General features: G+C 34.5%; 1 protein-coding gene across 1 annotated transcript in view; it reads right to left on the bottom strand.

The window, feature by feature from the left end:
* The window catches only part of ERC2 (ELKS/RAB6-interacting/CAST family member 2), a gene marked incomplete at its 3' end in the record, with an annotated part of 259,347 nt that overhangs the window by 111,685 nt on the left and 122,630 nt on the right, over positions 1-25,032 (bottom strand). Inside the window, exons 12-13 of the mRNA XM_009868648.1 lie at positions 23,185-23,196; positions 10,479-10,614 (exon numbers count right to left, since the gene is read on the bottom strand). Of these exons, the coding sequence (XP_009866950.1) occupies positions 10,479-10,614; positions 23,185-23,196 (148 nt within the window). The remainder of the gene's footprint in view (positions 1-10,478; positions 10,615-23,184; positions 23,197-25,032) is intronic.

The raw sequence follows: 25,032 nt of genomic DNA, 5'->3' as shown, positions 1-25,032 counted from the left end.
CTACTTAAGAGAACATGAATTTTTCTGAGGCTTTTAGTCACATTCGGTATCCATCTTGCTATAATCTGAAAATTTTCTCCAATATTAAATGTATATAAGTTTAAAATTTGACCATATTTTTGATTTTTATTCTGATTTGTGTTTTATGTATATATTATGCATATGTTGTGTTAATTTCTCTGCACTTTCTCAGTCATATAGTTTTTGTCAAAAATTTCATTAACATTTGCACAAAGCTTTGTCTTTGTTGTTCATATCTTTTAAATGATCGAAATATTTTTACGCATGTTGGCAGTATTATGTCTTCATATTTATGCCTTGATTCCCAGTATTGAATACTTAAGGAATTTGGTTTCAGTATATCCTTTGTATTTAACAGTCAACACATTCTCAATCTTCATAAACCACTGCAACATCCTTGACAGGTGCTCCATTCAGAGAACCTTCCAAGTTCTCCTTATTCTTGGTGTAAAGAAAATTTCACAATTCATGGGGGAAAGCTGGAAAGCAAGCAAAATGCAGCTTGTATTGTAAAATGTAGTACAGCTGTGGTGGCTACCACTGATATTAGCTGCTGATACTCTACTTTTTGTAGTTTAGTATTTTCAGTCAAATAAAGAAACTGAATATTATCTTAAGGCGATAAAATGAAATTGAAACCTAATTAAAAAGCTGTGGACCAAGAGTGATGCTGTCACAGTTGCCATTTTACCTGGAATTACTATGCATGCTTAAACTACAGGAACCAAGAAATATTTTGTATCCGTTTAATAAAAAAAATGAAAAAATGAAACTGCACAAAGATAAGGAAGCTTAGTCAAGAAGAAATTAAAAAGGACAGTCAAAGGAATAAAAGTAGAAGCTTTACAGGCATCATAAATTCTATTTGAAGAAAATTATATAGGCTCAGAGTAATGGATGCCACATATCAGAAAGGAGGACCATATACATTAGGAGGACCATACAGAAACCAGCATAGTTAAACAGCAGAATAAAGGAAGCTATCAAAAGAAAAAAAATATTTCAAGAAACTGAAATTTGTCCTGTTGAAAAGATTAGTCACAAAACTAGGCAAGTAAACTTTCAATCACTGTTTGAAACACCTGGCCCCTTGTTTTTCACTCAAGAACTAGTCTTGGGAGCAATAAATCTGAAAAAAAGGCAACAAAACAAAGTACACACCCTATGAGAGACACCAGACTCTTAAGAACCTTGCTAGAAGAGACAGACAGGTTGATACTTGCTATATCCATATCTAGGTTAGAGGAGAGATGGTCACTGCACCTGTGAAGGACAAATTTAATACACGTGCACCAAACAATGTAATTATAGCATTAATCCTGGAACAGGAGGAGGAAAACACCCTTGTTGGATGAACGTGTAAATGCATTAGTAAGTCAAGGAAAGGGAGAAGTGCATCTTTAAGAATGTAAAAATTACCAAAACTGCCGTTTTCTAATTTCTCATAAGACTCCTTTCACACGGAAAAAGTGCAATTAGACCACCAGCAAATGTGCCGTAATGCTTCAAAGTAGCTGTGTACATCATCTTGAGCACATGCAATTGAGTCTACGCACCGGGAGTTTGCTGCACTCAAATCAACATTACATAGGTGATGCGTTTTTTGCTAGCTTTCTAGCATTCTTGTAATAAGATTATTTCACATTTTGAGGAAAGACACAAAAGTTAAGGAATTTAAGATCCCAGTTATCTTGCTTATAGCACTAAGTATTTTAGTGTTTATCAGTTTCATAAGAAAAGCAATTAACAAAGCCATCCTGCATGAAGGATCGAAGCCTACGCTGAAAGCACAAGAACTAGACAGCAGCTTTCCAGTAGTCTTTTCTAATGTCTGTGTTAAGAGAAGTAATGATATTTGCTAGGACTTGGCAGCCAAGTGTTCTTATAAAAGAACACCCAGGCAGAAAAGCCAATCTTAACAAACCTTGCAGATGACTGCGAAAGGACTTTCTCACAAATTACGACTCCCATCAACAGATCAGATGTAAATGATGAATGACAATGGACTGTTTCCATTTGTACTTGAGATTTGCTTTCTCAATGACCTTTTAAGTTTATTTTCTGTCTGTACAGGGCTTTTTTTTAATTATTTTTCCCTTCATGTGAGAAATCTGTGTCTGACAAGGCAGTGGCAAAATTCCCATTAACGTTACTTGAGCCAGGAATTCAACTTATATGCAGGAAAATATAAAATTGTCTTCAAAACGAAGGGGCTATTGCACTCATGTGACACAGTGTACACACTGTTATAATGTCCCTTTGAAGTTCTTTTTTAAAAAGAAGAAAAAGAAAAAGGGAGGGGAATCACTTACACCTGGCTTTTGTCTTTATCATAGCTTCTAGATGGATAAATTACAGTATTTCTCAGTATGACAAACGTATGTGACAGTTAAAAGTAAAATGCTTCTATCATTATGCCAATAAGCAACTGTCAAAAGAAATGTGAAAAGAAACATTACTGGCTGATACTGAATAATATTGCTTAATAAAACTCCACCCTGCTAAAGAATTGTAAAAACATTTCTAATTAATGTCACTTTAGTGACATATCCACAGAAATACAAAGAATAACTCAAAAATGTATTTGTTTAGAAGACAATATGAAAAATTCTCCATTTTTTTTCATCGTTTTGGTGTTTAAGATTCAGAGTTAACATTTTTATAGTTCACATATATCAAACTAATATTTTAAATTAAGTTCACTTTTCCCTATCGACTATTATGAAATTTCTCACACGAAAAAAATTTCCAATTGTATGAATACATGTATTTAGTGAAAACACTGGGACTTCAACAATATCGATAACCTATCAGAGTTTCGTCAAGGTACTTCTAGGGTAGGAGTAATTTTCAGATGCAGAAAGCTTAACACACTGTTTTGCAAGAAAAAAAGAGAAATGGAAAAATACAAAGAGAAGCAGAAGAGCAAATAAATGCTTACTATAGGCAGTAAGGACTGTAGCTGTAACTGGAAAAAACAGCCTTCTAAAAAAATGAAATGTACTGCATTCTAGTGGGGTTTTTTTAATTGAATTATCTGATTATCTTGACAATCCAAGTTTAAAAAAAAAAAAGCTAAATCCATTGTAAAAGAAATCCAATGGCAGAACTCATTTTCTTCTAGTAAAACTGCTCAATTGTTGTAAAATAGTTAACGTAGTATGCAGTCTTCCTCGTTTTTCATATGCTAAAGCCCAATCTTCCAATCGCTCACTGGACCAAAAAACCTCACAATCACCTGCACTAAGTACCTCAATCAATATCAATTCATTACCATTTTAAGTATCATGAGTAACAACACACCACTTCAAAATCTTATCATTTAACAGTTCAGACCATTAAATGGAATACCCGATAAACTGAAGCTATGTTCCTTAATAGTGTCATCAGCCATCTGGGGCACCTTGCACATAACCTTTATTCTTTACACCTCAGTTTCTTTCAATATATTTGTTATACCCCTATTCTCTAAAATATTTTAAGACCTATTAATAAATCATGCTTTGTTTCTTAATTGAACACTTAAAGTTTTACCTTTACCTTTAGTCACAAATTAATATTTTCTGGCAGCTTGTGTGTACCCATCTTCACTTGCACATTTTGCAAAACAGCCAGGAACACTAAATACTGAAAAATGTACTCTCATACTTCTGAAGTTGAGAAGTCAATATCTGAAAACGACTTTGCTCTGAGTGACTACATATTTCAGTAGTTGGCCAATACTTGCTTGTTTCTAACCGGGTTTAATCTGATCACACTGTATTTGTGAAATATGTTTTCTTTAACTCCAACATTTTAAAATCACCTTTTTCCCTGACTTATGTACTCTACCATCACTAATTTTTGCAGGTAAACTCTGCCCAAATAAAACCAAACAACTCAAGAAAAACGAATTGCAATGTATAACAGTGAAATTTGGTCCCAAAATCTTCTGAAGAAATCTATTGCATGAAAGCTTCTCAAAGCAAAAACGCATTTACAACAAATAATCTTACGAAAATCTTTCAAGGCAGCAATATTCTAGACAAGAACCTTCAGCTCCCTTCTCTTTCTAGTCTGTAACACGAGATAGTCTGTAAGTACTATTATGTAAGGCTATTACAGAACACTTGTAATGAGAGATAAGTGCTGTAAATCTGGTTTATTAGCAACCAACAAAATAATTCTACTTAGGCTTACCTCAAGGAGAATTTTTGTTACTGACCAGATGTATTAGGAACAGACTTAGCACGCTATTCAAAATGATCTATGGAGAGTGACAAACAGCAGCAACAGCAGCAGTGGTTGCAAACAGGTAAATGTAAGACTGAATTATGAAACTAGCTAGAAATCTGAGCTTGATGCTGACTACAAGGAGGCTTTTGAAAAACTTTTTTATTTTCCCCTAGCCTATCAAGCTTTCAAGAAAAAATGTTACACCCCAAGAATGAGCTACGATATAACAAAGTATATAGAGATACATGGCATAGAATTTAGCTAATCAGATGTATTTTTAGAACATGACTACTTTTTTTGCTAGTTTGTATATAGGAAAACCGCTTTCTTTTGTAAAAACTAAAAATTTTTTTTAAAAATTGAGATAATATTTTTAAGGAATGGCTAAATTGGAAACGGTAATGCAGATTTCCATTATACTCCTTCTATATTACAGGGCTAAACCTGCTATATTCATCTTATATTGAAGACAGCTATACAAATAGGGTCAGACATTTTATTGCCATTTCACTGTGCAAGATTTCAGTCTAAATCATTGTTTTTGTCATTGATTATAATTTATGTAATATAGAGTGTTTAAATACATAAGTTAGTAAAATATTAGATGAGCTATAAGTCAGTGTAAAAGTTAAAAATTAACTATATGTGGAATGCTATATTGGACAGTCATGTGCTGAAATACTAACATCTATTATAATGAGGTTATTGATGTAGAGTTGACATACGACTTGATTTGCAGATGCCCTACTGACTAACCTTTTGCAACTATATCTCAGTGTAAACCTGTGGTAATTATTGCTGGGTAGGGAGAGTTGGTTTAACTGAACTATTTCTTTTGACGCATGTTGAATGTGATTGCCCCCTGGAGAGTACAGGAGTCCTACATGTGTGAGTTATTACATAAATATTGAGAAGGAGAGAAAAAAAAAGGTGTATCACATTAAATGTTTCCTGTTTCCTATTGTTGCTGTTCTCTTTTCTCTAACAGGATCTTCTTCCAGTGCCTTGCCATACACGCCTTTTTCAACTGATGAAGCGGTTATTAAAGCACACAGTAGAAATAACTCATTTTGTCTAAACACAAAATATTTGTCAGTAATTGCAGTTCACAGATTTATGAATAATTGTATGAGAATATATAAATTTAATTTTTATTTTGTTTGCAAATCAACATGTCCAGATTTATTCTTGGGTAACTGAAGTCTGTGAATTAACATTACTTAGACAGTACTGGAAAACATCATGTTTCTGACTTAACTACAGAAATTGAGAAAGATGAGAAAGTCAATATTCAGACTTTCTGATATAGGGTGCTCTAGAAGTCATTGTAATAGTGCAACAGTTGTATTAATAATTATATATAATGTTCTATACGTGCACTTGGATTAAAAATCCAAAAGTAATAAATTGGGATAATTCTAAGAATAAAATTCATGTTATTTTATGCATACTCATAAAGTATAATACTCTAGACCAAAAAAAGGACATGACAATTACATAAACAGTTGTACTGATAATGTTTTACCCACTAAACTTTTTTTAAAAAACATTATAGCTGGTTAGACCAACATTGCACAGAACACTTGAATTACTTCAGTCAACCTACCAATTATAATAGGGGAGAAAAAAAATAAAAAAATATTTAAGAGACTGTGGGTCTACTAGAATCTGATCTTCTGCTGAAATTTTCACAGATTGTCTACAGGGACATTTTATTACAAGAGTAGTTTTGGCTTCTGGGGATTACACTGCACAATGAAAACAAATGTCAAAGTAAATCCCCAAAGAAAAAAAACACTTCTGGTATTGATCCTCAGCCCTACCAATCAACCTTCTTGCCCTCTGTAGACTCTCAAATACTTTTCTTCATCTGAAACCTCTTAGAAACAGTTTCTTCAACGTAATCTTAAACTACTGGCTGAAGTTCAACACACGTTTCAGCAACACATATGGAATTTATCCACAACTTACGGAACTTCCATAGACCAAGGAAGGAAAATTCTTAAATGTCCATCCATGTTTACAATTTCAATTTATATTTATGTTAGAAATATGAAGATAAGTACACTAGCTTTGTCTTATAGTCTTACATGTGTTCGAATCGATTAGTCTGATTTTTCTAAGTATGCATTTCTAATCTTGTAATCAAATTTAATATATTGCACTGTGTCATCATGGACTTAGTTATTTTTTCTGTTACCCACTGCCTGAGTCACTGCTCAAAGATTTTATAGACTGGTTATCAGTGTGTCATAGAAAAGACAGTTTTGTTAAGTCTTACTTTTTAAAAATGTCTGTTAAAATTTTATGTTCAGCTGCATGAAAATGATTGCATCAAAAAAACGCAATTCCTGCCTTTTTCCTAGATATTCACAAGAGAAAAAAAGTTCCTTGAACTGTATGAAATTTAGAAGAAGCTATATATTTTGCTGAAGACTGGACATTTTTGAGCTTATAGTTAATAGCTACACTCTACTTTAGCAAAACCCAGCTATAATTAGAGAAGCCAAAGGAAGTATCCATGAACATATCACTAATGCAGGCAATTGTGCAATTTACTGTGTTGGAGTCTCTCCATTTGCTAGTACGTAAATCTTGCTAAGGGTAAAACCATTTGATATGTACACGAACACTAATTTTTTTACAAAGTGACCAAACTTCAGCTTAACCACTCAAAGATGAAACTTCACTGTCTCCAAGGAAACTATAGTTTGAAAACAGAAGCATACAAGAACATAGTTTAGTTTTCAAGCAATAAATTGAAGGGATTTCTGTAATGAGTTACAGAGAAGTAACATAAAATATTGATTTTTACATTTCTTTGTATGTTAGTTCATTAACATAATAGACCATATTATGGAGAACTTAGCTAAGAATTCAAAAAATTGCTGATTTACACCTGGAATCAATGCACTTGTCAAAAAGCATTTCCAATAGCTTGAACAAATATATCCAGTAAAAAATTTATGATTTAGCATGAAACTTTGGAAATAAGACATTAAAATATTTCTGCATGACCTACAATATTAAACATGACATCTACAACACAAGTCTGTCACAGTCTTCAATCTTAAATGTCAGGTGTATCATTAAGTTTCAGCTTTAATTGTAGAATTGTTTTGGTAAAATAAGTTTTTAACTCACTCCAACCATAATAAAACTAAGCTCCTAATCTGTATTTTCCACAAATAAGTCCATGGAAGCTTTGAAGGGAAAACTTAATTCTACCTGTAGCTTATGCCGTCTTTTGAATTTAAAACTGAACTGGTTCCAAAATCTTATGATTCTTTATCAACTTACACAAATACTGAAAGACTTGTTGCTGCTGACTCTAATATAGATTTGCGAAAATACCAGCTTTGGTTTCAAAATCTGTGTATCTGGTAACAGAAATGTTAGAAAAAGGTAAGATCTTCCCAAGCATTGCAGGCCATATCTTACCCTTTTTCTCTTGCCTCTGCAAATATTTCCAAAAGTCTATCTCCATCATCTCTTGTCTGTGTGTTCTAATTGCTCATAATATTGAGAAAGAAAAATAAAAAGCCGTTTTCCTCACCCACTGTCCACAACTGAATGAGAGACAGAGAGCAATTCTAGTCAGAAGTAGACCCCAAGGTGCATTTCATGAATGCACATTGTAGAAATCAGAGAGGAATGGTGTAAAAATCAAAATCCCACTCTTACCTCCATCTTCCCTCACAAAAAGACCAGCCTTCTGAAGACAGAACCATGCTGAATCTCCTAAACACTCAGAATTATTAAAGCCTTCCAGAGAAGTACAGTTCTACCTTCAGATGCATGCTAAAACTGGAATTGACTTCTAATATAGTAACTTATGATTTTAACCTGTTAAAAGGTTGAGTTTTCTCACTGCATATGTATTTCAGCACTAAGAAATAGAAAGCTGTGTGTTTATGCAATGAATTCTCTCCTGCCTTATGTCAGCTGCGTACATGAATGCCTGTCTGCATAACAGTCATGACTGTTTCCTCTGTCTCTGAACTAGTTACACTGCTCTGTTCATTTTTAGTTGCAAGATGCGATCTCATTCCCTATCTTCCTCTTTTTCTTAATATTATAGTTTGAAAGCTTTTGAGACAATGAAGTAGGAAATAACACTGCATTAAGAGAATGTCATAATAAATTAATGTATTTCTAGAACTATTTTGGAGATTAAAATTATATGCTGAAGCAGAGAGCGAAAAATAAAGAAACGAATCCAAGTTTAAGAATTCACGCTGAGTAGCTGTGGAATCTCTTGGGAGCTATTTCTAGTAAGCTATCACAGATATTCACATGGCAAGAATCAGGCAGCAGTAATATTAACTATTCAGTTTTTCTTTCGATAGTGCTTTCTCCTGATCATGTTTTATACTTAAGACTGTATTTTCAGATAGTACAAAACTACTGAAGAATTGAAATTCCTGCCTTGCCTTAGTACGTCAAGTGACAAACGAAGGCCGACATGCTTGGATGCATGCTTGGATGTTTCACAATAATTCAGGCTTAAAGCACTGATAAACTGCCTGTATGTGATATTTGAAATTAATGAGAACTACACACATTTTCACCCAAAGCCACCTTTTTTCACTGAAATGCCTCTTTTCCATGTGAATTTCCTCCCAAAGAAAATCCAAGCTACCTAAAAGAGAATTTTGACAAATAATCCAGCATTTAAAACATTTTTCAGCAGATACAGAAATAAGGCAGAAACACACAGAAGCTGTGTAGATCAGAGAAAAATAGGGTGCTAAACTTTATCCTTGCTCTCAGACACATTCCTGCACCTCTCTGGTGACGTGTTTGCATAAATTTTCCACAGAGAAGTGTTCCTTGACTTAGAACACATATGATTCCATAAAGTCTGATTCACTGATTAAACTGATATTTTACATTTCTGGAAAGCATAATCAGGCAAAAGCATACATTTAATTTCCTTTAAGACTATGTTATGGACATACTGTAATATTATTACATGCACATCCTTATTGTGTAGAGAAAATAAAGGACCTTGCTTTTGTTATTACAGCAGGTTTGAAAAACAGAATCTAAACCAAAACAACTCAAGTTCTCAATGTTAGGCAAGTGTTTTCTTTCCCAGTTCTACTGAGGTAACAGCGTTACTGGAACAAATGTTCCATACAAGAATTAAGGAAAAGGTATCTCAGGAAATAAACATGTCACATCTATAGCATTTCAAGATCCTGCAAAGGGATTTGAGCAATTATGTATAACTTTATGACACGATGATACCTGTACATTTCTTAGCTCAGCATTTTTCAAAGAGTCTTATCTTTTTAAGACAGAAAAGAGGACAAAAAAAAAAGAAGGCATGGTAGATACACCATTCTCAAAAAAAATCATGATAAAGTGTTCAAGGGCCCGCTCACCTGCTGTGATGTTTTACGTAGTATATGACCATTGCATCTGGCAAGATTTGCACATGTCTGCCCTTGATTTGTGGAGGGAAAAAGCAGAAAAGCCTCACAACTATTCTTCATTCTCAAGAATTAATCTGAAGCCTGGCTCCCTGATGTTTCCAATTTTACAGTGATCCAAATAACTCGCCCAAAACCACACCTGAAGCATCACTCACAATTATAGCTGAGGGAGACCAAAGTGAATTCTCTCCCCAGGCATCCCAGGGCACTCTCCATCACAGCAGTGGCCCCGGAGCGCTGTGAGATGGGGCCATCACAGACTTAAACTTGACCTGCAAGCACTGATGCTAGAATACGAACCAGCTCCAAGAGGCTTTTTTCTGAAAAAGTAGTGAAAAGTGTCACAGATACACATGATGCTGCAAGCCTCAGGAACTATCATATACTATTGGACTTCCAAAGGAACTACAGACTTCTGAACTTCTTCAAACCTACCAGAAAGCAAGTGGACAGCTGTTTGGGTAGAGCTTCAGCCCCTACTTGAGCCGTAGAAAGTGGTCAACACTTCAACAGATTGCTTCAGTTTGTCCTGAATGGTCCATGAGCAATTATACTAGCTTTCTTATGGCATCTTTTTGAGTACTTCTGCAAAAGGGATTGAGACTTGGCTGGAGAAAATGTAATTTGACTGGTCTAATTGCTCTCCAGCTCTCAGCTGAGCTTATCACAGCTAGCCAACAAATACAATCATTACATCAGCTCTTGGTGGGAAGAAATTCATTATGCATCCTGAAAGACACAGTGAAAGAGAAGCGTACTTTCTCTGACAGTTTTAAAACACAACTGAAAAAACAAACTCACTTGTAAATGTTGAGAGTTGTCAGTCATATTGTCCTCTCGCCTACGAACTTCTTCCAACAACTGTGCATTCTTTTTTTTCTCCAATTGCTGATTGTGCTTCAGATTGGCAACCTTCTTGTTTTGGTCCTTCATATGTCTAAGAATTGTATACACATACGCATTAGTGTTAATGACTGCAATCACTCTTTTTCTCTATAAATTAACGTGATCATGACACAGGACATCGATTCTCCAACTGATACAAGTATTCCAAGTATCACATGTAAACAACAAAACTTCATCTTGTTTTCAAGATGACATACCAAACCAGCTTTAATACCATCAGATTATACAATGGTAAAGCAATTATTCAAATCCACAAGATTTTTTTCTTTTTTATCATCTGCTCACAAATACTTGTACACGTTCTAAGCACTACACAGAAAAACTGTTGCAACAGAGAGAGATTATTCAAAAATCCTTACACACTCAGTGAGTTCAGGAACAATTTTAGTGGCTGCTTTAAGTAGCATTAATTTCAAAGGAAGAAGGTGAAGGTGATGACTAACGTATGTTGTGAAATTCTATTTTTGAAAACCTGCACTATATATACAATGTTTCTGAGGATTAAAGTGTGATGGGATAAGAAGGTCAAGTCATAAATATGCCATGAAGAATAAAGGATGCCTTTACAAATAGCTTTATACGTAACAGAAACTTTTTTTTTTATAATGAGACTTCTTTCTACTAAATATTATCAGCAAATAGGTCTATGAGTAACTTCCAATGAAAATGATACAGTCTTTATCGCCACTATATATTTTCTTTTGTTAAGATTATACTAAATTAAAAAAAAATCCTACTGTTTAATGTTTCAATGTTTAATCATCTTTTGCTGTGAATCTTTCCTGGCTCTGTGCATCCTTTTAAGAAAGAAGGCAAGTCAATTTTGCCTAGCAGGCCATGAAAAAATATCCTTTCAGTAGTGCTTTCTACCTGCTTTGATTCTTAGATATTATTTTCCCGACTTTCTTTGACTTTGAGGAATTCACTCCCTTTTATCTATATAAAAATAAAGTCATGTGCAAATTCCTAACGAGATTTACTCGCTAATCCTATTTTGGTAAATGAATATTATTCAATGCCCAAAAGGATCACTGAAAATGCCTCTGTTCTACATTAGAACTTCAAGTTGAAAAAATGAAGTTATAGACTACGTTAAAGAAACTAGATCATGTTGTACTTACTTCTATTACTGATTTCTTTCACCTACCATTGTTTTTTTTCATTAAATTGAAAAATTAACAATGAATCTCTAATCAATAAATGTTGCCACAGTATCAAAAATTCTTAGAAGACACTTCATATACCAGTTTGTATGTAAGTACAGTACATTACAGAAAAGCTAATCTATTATTACTAAAACAAAGTAACTTGCCTAAAAAAAATAAAACCGTGTCCAACACCTTTTTTCCAGCTCAGAGCACTGCAACTCCATCTTGGCAGCTTCCCAGCATCATGTTTAAATACCCAAAATAAGTTCACTTGAGAACAAAAAAGACACTACATGATGGTCAGAAGAAACTTGCCTCCATGAGACCTACCTCAATAGCATAAATCACCCATATTTTACCACAGTATTTTAAGAAAGGTTAATTTCCTGAAAAACACAACACTCTGCCACAGCTAACCAGTAATAAGCAAACAACATGACAGTGCTAAAAACAGCAGGGATGTTTCTGTTGAAGTTACACTGACAGATTAATAAAAAAGCAACCAGAAACGTCATGTACCAATTTAAACCTGCTTCTATGTCTTAAAGAATTATAATAGGTTTAGTTATTGAGTTGTATAACTTTTAACTAAATTTCCTCAAGAACTTTAGAGTGAGTCTTTTGTCTTTCTGTATCAAGTATTCAAATATACATTAGGTGTTCTGGCCAAATCTGAGTGAAAATCACTTCTCTTTCATGGATCCACATCACATAATTGTAAACATAAAGCCTAAGTACCATAAAAATCAAAAGGAACATTAGAAAAAATTAATTTCATATGTAAGTGTGGTATCTTGCAAAAACTTTTGTAATATGACTTTGTGCTGTTTAAAATATAAAATTGTGTCCAATCTAAAGATGAGTAAATGATAAAGTAATTTGTATTTAATCTCTGCAAGAAGTTCAATTTTATGCCAATGCTAACTGCTTCTTTCATCACCCTTTACTCTCCCGATTTCCCATTTCAATTTCTGTCTAATGCCAGTTCAGTTTTCTGTCTAATTCTGTCTAATGTTTTTCACTAAAAAACAGAACACAGTAAAGCTGCAAAGGAAAACATCTGGCACTTGTGATATGCAAAATCCTGAAGGGAAGGAAATAAAAGAAAGCTGTGTCATAGCCTCTCTTTCTTCCACAACATAACTATGGAAATGAACAGAAAATACTACAGTTAAAAAGCCTGGCTGAAAAATTTTCTTCTAGGCCTGCATTAAAACTACAGGAGAAGCTCAACAGGAAATAAATACAAGAACACATTCCCCATGTTTTTATTTTTTTTAAAGAGCAAATATATCAAATATATCCTTGACTCAGTATATTTTTTGAGTATGATTGCTATGGTTTTTTTTTTTACATGGCTCTGTTTCCAAAATGCTTTTGAATAGAAGATTAGGATAAATAAAAATTAAGCACAAGAAATAGAAAAATATTTGGGAAAAATACACAATCAGCACCACATGCCATTACCATATAGGATATAAAATCTCTACATATTTTACTAGTAGCTATGCTGATACACATAGTTGAGTCTACACTATTCTTTATCATTGGCAATTAGTTTCATGTGTTATACTACCCTTTCAATTTAAAGCTAAAAGACCAGAAAATTCATTAGACAGAATAAAATAACTAAAACATTACTGTTTAATACAGATGTTTCCAAAACCTGAAATGTATGTTGCAGGAGTCCAGGGAGTAGAACTGATCTTGCTATCATATGTGAATCGTATTCCGATACTAAAATACATGCAGAAGTATTCTTTTTTTGACAGTCGAAATGCCCCAAAGCAGCAGGATGAAATCACAGCTTTCTGATTTTCTACGTTGTTATAGTTCATTTTGAAGTTGGGTATCTATTTTCTTATAGTGAACTAAATTCTTTAATCACTGAACTAGGCATTACAGTCATCTCAAACTAGTTATTACAGAATATACTATTCTGTGTTTGCAATTTTCAGAAAAACAGCCTTAGATGGCAAACACAGGGATCATTCGAGTGCCAACGATCTGATTTCTGATACTGGTGAAGAACCATCAAACTCTGAGTGCTACATATTTAGGTACACTTAGAATATCATAGATTTAAACAAGACAGGTGGAAGGAAACAACAGAAAATTCTTATACAGCTCTATAGCTTTGTCTCTTCTGAAGTCCAGACCAAAGAACCTAGAGCCCTTAGTCTGCTGTGCAAACAGCAGGATGTCCTTCAATCAATTACACTAGCTCTCCATTCTGTTTAACTTTTTTAACTGAAATGTCTTTGACATCAGTGTCAAATCAGCAGAAAAACAAATATCAGAAAAGTAGTAGCACTTGATATACTTGTTAGGATAAACAGCACTAACTTACGACTACATTTAACCATGTTAATTTGTGGGGGTTTGTTCTCTTCCAGAATAGCATACTGTAGTTCTAAGTATAGTACATTTATTTCCTTCAGACTAGCTTTTAAAGAAAAATATGAACATTCGGTTTCTGCATATAGAAGTAGCTTTCAGATTTCATTTTACCATAGTGTGTAACTGTTGTCTAAACTCCAACGCTTTCATCTCCTATAGCTGTAGAAAAATCACACTATTTCATTAAATTCCCAGCTTTAATTAGCCACCTGGGTGCCTTGGCCAAAAAGTTGGTAATGTCAGCCAAAAATAAGTGTTACATGCTTAGTATAACCTTTGCTCTATTTCATAAGGACTTTTTTTTTTTTTCCTCAAAGCATCCAAAAAATGCAGACATGCAAAAGACTCCCAAGAGCAAAATCTGTAACATTTTCTAAAGGAATATGTCTCTATTATAACTTTCACCACATTAAATAGCATTACAATTGGACCAGCTGTCTGAAAGTCAATCAAAAAATTCTCCAGCATGCTATGAACCTGTACTCCTCAACCAATAATAAAAAAAAATATAGCTCAATAAACATACCAAAGAATGCTTTCAAGAAAAAAAAATAGTCTTTTTATGAAATAAATTTAGCTAAAACACCTAATTTCTATAAAATAGAAAAGTTTCAAAAGTATATTTTTATATTTATTCCCCTTATTTTAAATAATAAAACATCTTCACCTCTTCTTCTAGACACATACTGGGTAGAATATTATTGACATCACTACTTGGAATTTTTTTTTCTTTTTAATAGATCACCTCTTTCTCCTTTATAAACAGTTCATACCTTTACAAACAATTCATGTATGCAAGCAATAAAACAAATCTTAGTATTTACTAGGCACTCTGGATCTCAGCAGCTAGTCATGCAGAAAACCTGATCCTGTAAATCCTGTCCATGTGAATGTCCATTCTGAACTACATCACTTCAGTATAACTCAGTAGAAATATTTCCAACCGTTCAGCTCTCAGTGTCTTAAAACTGACAGTACACATAGGTTCCCATTTGATTTATTGAATCAAGACTAAAACAACAGCATAGGAGTAATTCTTTAAAATTCACAGCCAATTCCATTGAAATCCATAATATATAATTTCCCTTAAGATATGAGCAAAGTTAAATACTGTTTGTGGCATTTTCCTGGAATACAAATGTATTTCCTACTATCAATCTATAAACCTGAAAAACAAAGATGAGTTAGACCCTAGCAAACTATAAACACCACAAGAGACTTTAAGAGGGTCACTGACAGACACATTCCTGACACAAATATGCAAGGACACTGTTTATTCACTTACAACCCATAGATGGATTTGTCTGGGGGACATAGGTATTATCATTATAAGAAAACCTCTATCCATCGCAGGTTGAAATTTTAATATTATTAAGAAAACACAACATACCTCAAATAACCATCATTTTTCTAAAAGAAAGCCCTAATGTTTGACTGTTATATTTATTAAGTTACACTCTAGTCCCCTTAAGATTTATGATATGGTAATAAAAGACTAACTAATATCTTTCTGGGCTGTCATTTGCATTTGCGAAACTCTCTGGTTGTTTTGTTGGTGGTTTTTTAAATCCAGATTTCATAACCTAAATTATCAGTATCCAGAATATCTTTTAAAATTTGGGGGTTTTACTTATTCTTAACCTTTCTTATTTTCTTTTTGTTAACTAATACAACTGTCACGATGATAAATAACTAACTACCTTAAATGCAAAACCAAAAGCAATTATCCCAAGCATTAAGAAATTAATTAGTTTCACACAGACAGCATGTTCAACAAAGCTGAGTTTCAAAATCACTTATTCGTTCTCCTTCGATGGCAAAAAATTATATTGGGACTGCCCCTAATGATGTAAGATGATGCTCAGAAGCTAGATTGCTTGTACATTCCAAGCCAAATTACCGATCTAGCTTTATGCTCTGATATAAAGAGGCAAAGAGCAATGATTGTAACTAAAGGAAGAAAAAAAAGGCTAAAATTTATTAAAATACAATTTTATTTCATAAGCATTTTGCCTTTTTCCTTGCAAAATGGAATCTATTGACTGCAAAACTGCAAGGTCATCTCACAGTTGTACACAATGGTATTTTTTCTTGTGATATCCACTGACTAGCAAGTATGCAACACAGAATGCAACTATTTATTGCTAGTGCATTTGCTAAGAGTGAGAAAAGAATGAGTATGATGTCCAAAGCTGCCCAGAAAAAGAGTATTCCTCATTCAAGTAAGGTGCCTTACAACTGCAGCACCAAAAATCAAAACAAGGGGGAGGGGGGAAAGGTCCAAAGCAGCTGTCTATTTCTCCCAAAAAGGGAACTTCAAACCACAGTAAAATGTACATATATGTTGTAGGGCTAAAATGCATCTGTGTGAACTGTTTGATGTCCTACTAAAACTGATCCACAATCCACACCGAGCACATATTCACCGCCTGTACAATATAATCCACCTACAAAAAAAAAACGTTTGTAGAATGAAGCCTAAGAAAGTCCCAAAGTTATAATGAAGCAATTTACCACTTCTAACATATATTGTCCCCTCCAGAGTAATTATTTCATTTGGGGTTTGTCTCTGGTTATTCTGGCAGTCTGATGACGAAGCTGCCGTGAATACCTGTTAGTTTGTTAAAAATAGTGCCAAAACTTTCTCTGCGCAGTCTCTTTATTCAGTTTGATAACATCATACAATGAACTCAGATTCTGAGAATAAGTGGCCAGATATGGAGGACATGGCTCATACTGACTCACCTGAAACTCAATTATAACATCTGTGTGTATCAGTTTATTTTAAAAATAACATATCTTCTGCTCCTTTTGAATTTGGGAGTCTCTCTGCTTTTAATGTGAAAATTCAAGAGACCAACTTAAGAAGACCACAGGTTAATACAGACCACTACATAGGCACATATAAGCATTCTAAATTAAGACTTCCTAAGGAAAAAAATACAACATAATTCTCTGATTTTTGTTTAGACAGACTCAAAAGAAAAATATAACTTTTAGTCTGTTACGACAGAGAGTGCATTTCTGAAGAATTCTTCAGCCCTGAATCCCAAGGGATCCTTTCTTTGCACATCTCACTAACCTGTTAGTATCCTATAAAAAAATAAAAGCTACCTATCCTCTCACCTTTGCCCTTCTTGCCCTCACTATTCCAAAGAAGAAAATCTAGCAGATCTTATTCCCACTCTTTTCCTTTTCTCCACAGAACTATATTATCCCCTCTCTACTTCCCATTGAAAAGGAGGAGTGGCAAGACTTCAACTGTCTTGAACTAATTGCCTTTATAATTGCTTAAGCTTCTAAACTGTGTAACAAAACACCTGCCACCCCCCAGCTAACTCTGTGACACAATTTCATTTTTACAGTGGTGCTATCTGATCCAGTAACTGAAAAAAAGTATCTGTTCTACAGTGACATAAGTGGGACTGGATCAGCTTCCTTAGCATATCTGTTTTAATAAGAAATAAGGAGGAGAGTTTGAGTGGATGCCTCCTGGAGAGACAGGAAAGCATTGTCACCTTGGGGCTGGATTGTCCCTGCTGCCAAGGAGGTTAGAAGAAGACATTAAAATCTTCCCTTATGATGCAAGTTTATGACAACTCGGTAAAATTTTGTTGCCTTTTGGACAAGAGAAGCTGGAGGAAGGTAATACTTAATAGTTTGGCCAAACTGACCTTATCTTTTGGTAATAAAGGCCACTATTCTGCTACACACTTCAGAGAATATTATTACAAGAAGATAATATTCTCATTTCTTACTGACGAAGAATGCTTGGTCTTTCTGCCACTTGCCTGAGGCTGAAACTATGTCAAACTCCCTGTCACAGTTTATACCCCATCTATTCCCCAGGAGAATTGAGAAGGACCCTCTGTGTTCTATGTTGATACAAAGGACTGGAAACAAAAAGACCAGTTCAAACAATGGATAAAAGAATCATCCAAACCAAACAATATTTAAATCTCCAAAGAATTTGATTCCCACATCCCAAATTCTTCAGTTGAATGCAAAAATGCTGTAATGCCCAGAGTTACCAGTTAAAAGATTTTTAGTATATTCAGTGTTTTCATTACATTCCCAGCTCCTGTTACCAACGGATTACACAGCTATTTCAGTTTCACTCAGAGGAGAGAGCTTACAGTCCACACAGATTGACAGGTCTCTATATACACAAGGCAATTCTATTGCTGCATTAAAAAAAAAATTCCCACAAATTCAAATAAACCTTTCTTTTTTTCTTCTTTCTTTTCTCCCTTTAAATGTCATTATTTCAAATGTTTGAAACCTAGATTAAGATTTCTTAATACTCAAATTACGAAAGTGCTTCAGTGTGACAACGATTTTGCCTCCAAATGCACCACAAAAAGATATTGCTGCCTTCAGAGAACCAACAACTCTGTCTGGCAGAAATAACGCGAGTGTCACAGAAGTCGTTGAAACCCTTCTCACCTCAAAAACAAAGAAGTGGAAGGAAGGGTTTAACTAACACACCATCTGGGAAGCTTTCCAAAATCTTCGTTTAAGAAGTGTTTAGTCTGACACAGTTCCCTCTAAAGCCCTAGAGAGATGCTGGAAATATCTAGACAAGTATAATGCATGAATGAAAAAGACCTACTAAAATCGAGTTCCAAACTATGGTTCGTATCATCTTGTTTCAACATGTATCTGCATTGCAACCATTGGAATTTCAGTACAGTGCAACTTTCTCAGAACATTCCTACTCGATGACACTTCATATGAACATATGTGAAATCCATACAAAAGTCTCATCTGTCACACATCCCTCGTACACCCAAGATTGTTCTGCATTTTTTTCCGAAGTTCTTTTAAAAAAATATAAAATACATATAACACTGCTGACAACAGGACACTAGATGAGAGGAATATTGGATTTGATTTAATATGGCAATTGCTTGCTCAGCTAGTTTACTTAATGGATACCATTAACTGTAGCCAGTATCCGGAAATTGTTTCTTGTTCGATATTTGCAACCCAGGTTTGCAATCCTGCTGCTGCTTCATCAGGGCCTTTCAAGCTGTTGCCTAGGTAAGCTTTTTTCCTTTTTTTTTTTTTCCCCCTTTAAACTCAAACAAACAAAAGACCCCAAGCAAACAAATGGAAAAAAAAGACACCAACTTCTGACTCCGTCCAGTTATTCTCTGCATCCAACTGTTCCACAGCATTTCCAAGTCACCCTGACAGCAATCAGGATCAAACTTCTGCTGCTGCACTTCATGTTTCATTGCCATTTCCTCCTGAATCACATCTTTTGACTGCAATCTCTGGCTCAACCTAGCAGTTCTCAGGATGGATCCAGCCATTACCATTCAATATGTAAATCAAACTTTCCATACTTTTGTAGTAACCTCTTCAGACCTCCAAATAAATCAGGCACACTTTGTATGATTTCTTGTTTTGACATAACTAACTTGCCCTTATTACAAACTCTGATCAGAGCATTTCAATCCAGTCATGATCACGTTGTCCAGGCATGTTGCTCCTGCACTATGGAAGCAAACTAAGTGGAAGAAGTAGCTCCACCACAGCCCAATTCCTAAATTTAGTCCCCCTGTCTCTTTTCAGTCACAGCTTTTCGAGGGTAAGCTGTGCTATCTCACGATTCCTCACTCACACACCTCTCCACTGTACACAGGGAATCCTGACAGTGTTGCACCCAGGCAGTCACCAAGCTCCCCAGAGGACTGCTCTACAGCTACTTTATTCACACATTCAAGAGGTAAAGAAATATGCTCTGTAGATCTTCACTCTGGGGAAAACTAGTGGAAGCAGCAGATTGAGAAGCGTAGGAAATATGGCTCAGCCTTGAAATTAATAACTGGGAAACAGAAAGAGTAATCTCTTTCCCAGTCAACAGGGCTCACTTCCAGTTAGACAGTGGAATAAAAATAACAACAGTCCATTATCCTGTCCCAGGGACCCATTTGCATCTTGTAATTGTTTATCACCACGACTTCTACATATTTTGTAATGTATTATTTTCCTTCTCTTTTAAGGAAGCAGAATTTTAAGGAAATAAGCTTTCCACTTTACTCTTTCTTAAAGAAAATGAAATGTAAATAGACATATTCAAAACCGTGTATATACTCAGATAAATCTAAATAATCTCTACTCAAATCTTCATCTCTTACAAAACATTTAAATGTTAAAATGTTCACAATGTTGAAATGTTGATTCTGGATATGTAGCAAACAGAAGAGAGAAAGACATGACAACAATCTGCCTGTATCCAATGTGACAACTGTTTCTCACTTAGAATAACCAGTCTCTCAGAAGACTAATGTATATCACAGATTCTCTCAGTTTTCATTAGTACACTATCTCAATTTCTCCAAGGAAATTATCTTTGAACAACATATCACTCTGCCCTTGGAACCATCAAACTGACGTTTGACAAAACTGTGGAAGGCTCGTAAGTTAAATTTAAAACTCTGTTAAACCTTGCCTTACACATCTCGTTGAGCTCTAGTCTCCCATGGAAACAATTAGAAAGGCCAACAACAGAAGCTGGTGTGAAAATTTCTAGCACTGGTTAGTATATTATACATGGAAAAAATATTAATCTCTTTATCTACAGGCAAAAAAGTTTGGGGAGTATATAACCGGCTGTAACCTAAATGAAAAAAAGTTACTGCATTGATCCTCGTGCTCAGAACATTTTTTTACTGTATAGGTAGACAAAAATGGTGGAAGGGTTATGCCAATGTATTTGATTTTCTTGTTTGCCATCAGTATCAATAGCCACTCACGTTATAAAACAGATGCAGTATTTTTCTAATTATTCTAGCCCCATATAAATACAGATTAATAAAATGACAGCTAAAACACACTGATTAGCAGAAATTGAATAAATTAATAGACCTATTTCTTAAGTTAAGTTTTGACCTTAATGATGATTCAAGCTGCGAAAACTAAACACTTCACTGAAATCCCACAATAAACTCTAATCATGCTACAACATATCTGGGACTCTAGGGATGAAAATTGGCAGGGTTATGAGGACAGTTTACTTCAGCAAGGTCAGCTGGTTTTTTAGGTCAATAAAACATAACAGAAATTGCACCTCCAAGTGCTGAACAAATGTTTCTGCATACCAATCACTGAATTCCAGTGAAATCAACCATAATGACAAGTGCATAGAATAATACCTTTCTTTAAGCTCCCTCTGGCTAGAGACGTTTTCAATCAATACTGAATATGTTCTGATAGAAATGCCGAGTAGTCACATTCAGACAACGATTTCATCATAGCAAACTCCAGAGTAAATGCATTAAATTAATTTTTTTGGAAAAAAAAGATTCTGAAAATAAATTAAGTACTTTTATAATTCAGGAGTGATAATTATCCATTTAAGTACAGTAAAATGTGCTTGTAGTAAAAAGATAATAAAAAGAAAGTATTCATTCAATACCTTACTGCAATCAATAAGCCTCAAATTTCAGAAATAAAATTTTCCAACTGGAAAGCAACTTGTGATTGTGATGTGCATTAAAGTGCATCAGGAAATAAACCCTTATCTTGTCAATCTTTTCATAATGAGCCACCTTTTGCCATACAGTTTGAAGGCAGCCACATCAGCAACTTCTCTGACACGGCTGAACCATGGAACGTGAACTGTGCTTCATTTTGAGACTAATGTACAAAAACTCTCCCAAACTGCCAAGCTCTGTTTCTACACGAATAGAGAACAAAGCTGTGTAAAAAGTATACATCGACATAACAATTCTGGAAACTTCAGATCTGAAGACATTATAAAAACAGATGGAACATTTGCCTTGATTCTAGTCAAATGTGCTGCATGGCAACCTGACACCTGGAACCATATCTGCAAATGCCAGACTTTGGTAGCTGAAAACCACCCGGAAAGTCTTTGCAGTATACACTCTCCTTTATCCTCCAGTATGACTGATCTACGCAGAAGTAAACACCTTCTACCTTGATAATGACTAAAACTCAGGTCTGTTCCTGCTCCTTCAGTACAGGAAGCAAAACACTGTGAAAGTTTCAATCACCATTTTCAGAAAGTGAAAAATAACAGATAAACTTAAGAGTATAGAACTGTCTCATATAACTGTCACAGGAATAAGAAGGAGAAAAAAAAAAGGAAAAAATGCCACACTCTGACATTAATGGGGTAAGGAAGAAGCAGATGAACTTGTATTCCAAACCACATAAAGTTACTGGTTTCTAAAATACGAGACTTTGCTAAAATATAAGACTTTGCTAACTTACTCTTGACAGCCATTCATAAGCACGAGAAAGAAAAACTAACATCAAGGTCTAGAAAGAGAAAAAAAGGTTGACTAGGTCAATTTTTATTTTCAAGCACCACTAGACACGTCATAATACTTGTTGATAAGATTACTCAAAAACAGTGCACAAGCACAAACTCAAAATTAACCTAAAATCTGGAAACAAAACACGAGTCTGGCTACATAAAAACATAAACATAGACGGACATCCATCTCCCTTGCAGTTTTGTACTGGTCCGGAATTTGGCCAGGACAAACAGCTAGAGTTTCTGAACCAAAAGCTAAACCACTTCAACTCATCCCATTTTGTTTGCAATAACAGTAAAAGGGGTAATGATAAAGTATTAAGAATAAATCTCTGACCTTAGGAATAAATCTCCCTCTGTACTACTGTTATTATTCAGTCCACTACTTCCTGGGTTGGGTTGCCTACCAAAAAGTCATTACCAATGTCAAACTCCCTAAACCAAAATAATAAAAGTAAAACTGAAAGAAGAAAAAAATCTTCACACAAAACAACATATGAATTGAATATGTTGTTAATAAACATTTTTTTCTTACAGAATTTTGATAAAAGCATTCATTTTCTGTAAAGTTTCTGATCTAGAAATGGAATAACCAAAAACTTCACTATACGAACAAGCATAATAAAAGAAACAAAAAAAAAACAAAAAAAACAATACCAGAAGGTATTAATATGGAATCAAAGTGGCCAAATAAATGAAGCATCAATGAAAACCTTCATGGTGAAAGCAGCAGTTAATTAGGAGAGCAGAAAATACTGACCTGGAAGTCAAGCTGGTTGGAGTAGGGATGAAAGCAGCAGTTTGGGGAAAAACAGATAGGTAGGAAGACAACAAAAGAGAATTAAGTGAGGAACATATTAGTTCTTTAAAAATATAACAAGCAGATGTCATATCAGCAGATTTTATTCAGAAAAAGAAAAGGAAAGGGAAGTGAAAGCAAGAAGTAAAATAAAATTTCTGTAGCAGTATATCCTTGTTGTGCACTGAATAAAACAAATTTTAAAGTAAAATGACATCTTGTTATTTGTGAACTGTGGAAAGTCTTCCCGATTTACAACCACTGAAAAATGCATACATGCACCAAATGGAACAAATAAATTAAGTGGATATTGGTAATGTTTGCTGCCACACAAACATCTCATACCACAAAATCTTTTTTTGAACTGACATAGGTTTGGCAGCCAACACTCATCAAGTCTTCCCATGAAAGCCAAAACAGCTAAACAATTTGGCAGCTTCTTCAAAAATAACTTTTAGATGTTCACAAAGCACTGTACGTAATAATCAGAGATTTGCTGCCCCAGGAAATATAGCCCCTTAGAAGGGGCTGTGTTAGAATGCTGACAGCATTTTTTTTGTACTCTGAAGAATAAGGTTAATAATTTATACCAAAAACCACTCCAATGCTTGATAACTTATTTGTTAAAAAATACCTAACATATCATTTCAATTAAGACCAAAGAGTTCCCTGCCTGACATCTAGCTAGACTAAAACTGATGCAGCTTTCCATTCATTTCTGAAAGTGAAAATTTTTACCTTTTTTGAATGCAATTATTCTGTATGCTGATGTTTTGTCATTTATGCAATGAACTGTCAGTGCTGTGTGGATTTATTTTCATCAGAAATCAAACCCAAATCAATTCAGAATTAACTAGTCTGAACACACCAAGAACTTAAATGTGCATCTAAAGCACCATTATGCAAAACATATTGAGAAGTGGATAACATATTGAGAAGTTGATAACAGAAAAATCTAACCTATTTAGAAACAAACTGGCTTTGTTTCATAGCTAGTGAACTTTGATATTGTTGTAAGCTTTGCTGAGAAGCTGCATTCAATCAAGCAAATGATCAACCATCTAACATACCAACAGAGAAAAGCAGCTCCAAGATTTTGCAGTCTACTCTGTGTTCTCATTATCACTTGTTTTCTCTTTTTAGTCTAAATTTGTTAATGCATAATTTATATCCATTGTATTATGTGCTAACACTTTTACTGAAATCACACTCCTTTCACTGCAATGCTTAACACTTCACATATTTTAGACAACAAGCATCCCTACCAACCCTTTGTTTTGCCAAAGAAACAAACTTGTGCTGTTCAGACTCCTCCTGCGACACGAGCCTCCATTCCTTTATTTACTCCACCAGTCCTCTCTGCGCCCGTTTGCAGTTTTCATTCAACCTTCTCAAATATGACTGATGAGAAGTATGCAGCAGTGTCTCATGGAGTTTTGCTAGCGCTTGATGACATTAATACCTTCCAATCCTTACTGCAGACATTTATTCTGACACACCAGGATTCACACTTCATTATTTAGATGCCTGTTTCATTATTTAGATGCCTTATGATAACACTGCCATAAGCAAATTCACCCAATCTTTCTCCTTCTAAATAGTACCAAGGATTATCCTCAGCTTATTTCAGTCTATCTTACTGGTCCTAACTTCACAATCATGCATTTGTACTACTGTATTTCACTTAATTTCACGATTCAAACTCCCTAGAGTATTTCATAAATATACATTTCATTCTAATACCATTAATAAAAGCATTAAACAATACATTTCTTCTGTCCCAAAAATTCTGTTTCAGCCTCAGTTAAC

Source organism: Apaloderma vittatum, unplaced genomic scaffold, assembly GCF_000703405.1.
Source record: "Apaloderma vittatum isolate BGI_N311 unplaced genomic scaffold, ASM70340v1 scaffold3844, whole genome shotgun sequence".
Lineage (NCBI taxonomy): Eukaryota > Metazoa > Chordata > Aves > Trogoniformes > Trogonidae > Apaloderma > Apaloderma vittatum.
This window is presented reverse-complemented; position numbering and strand designations above follow the sequence as displayed.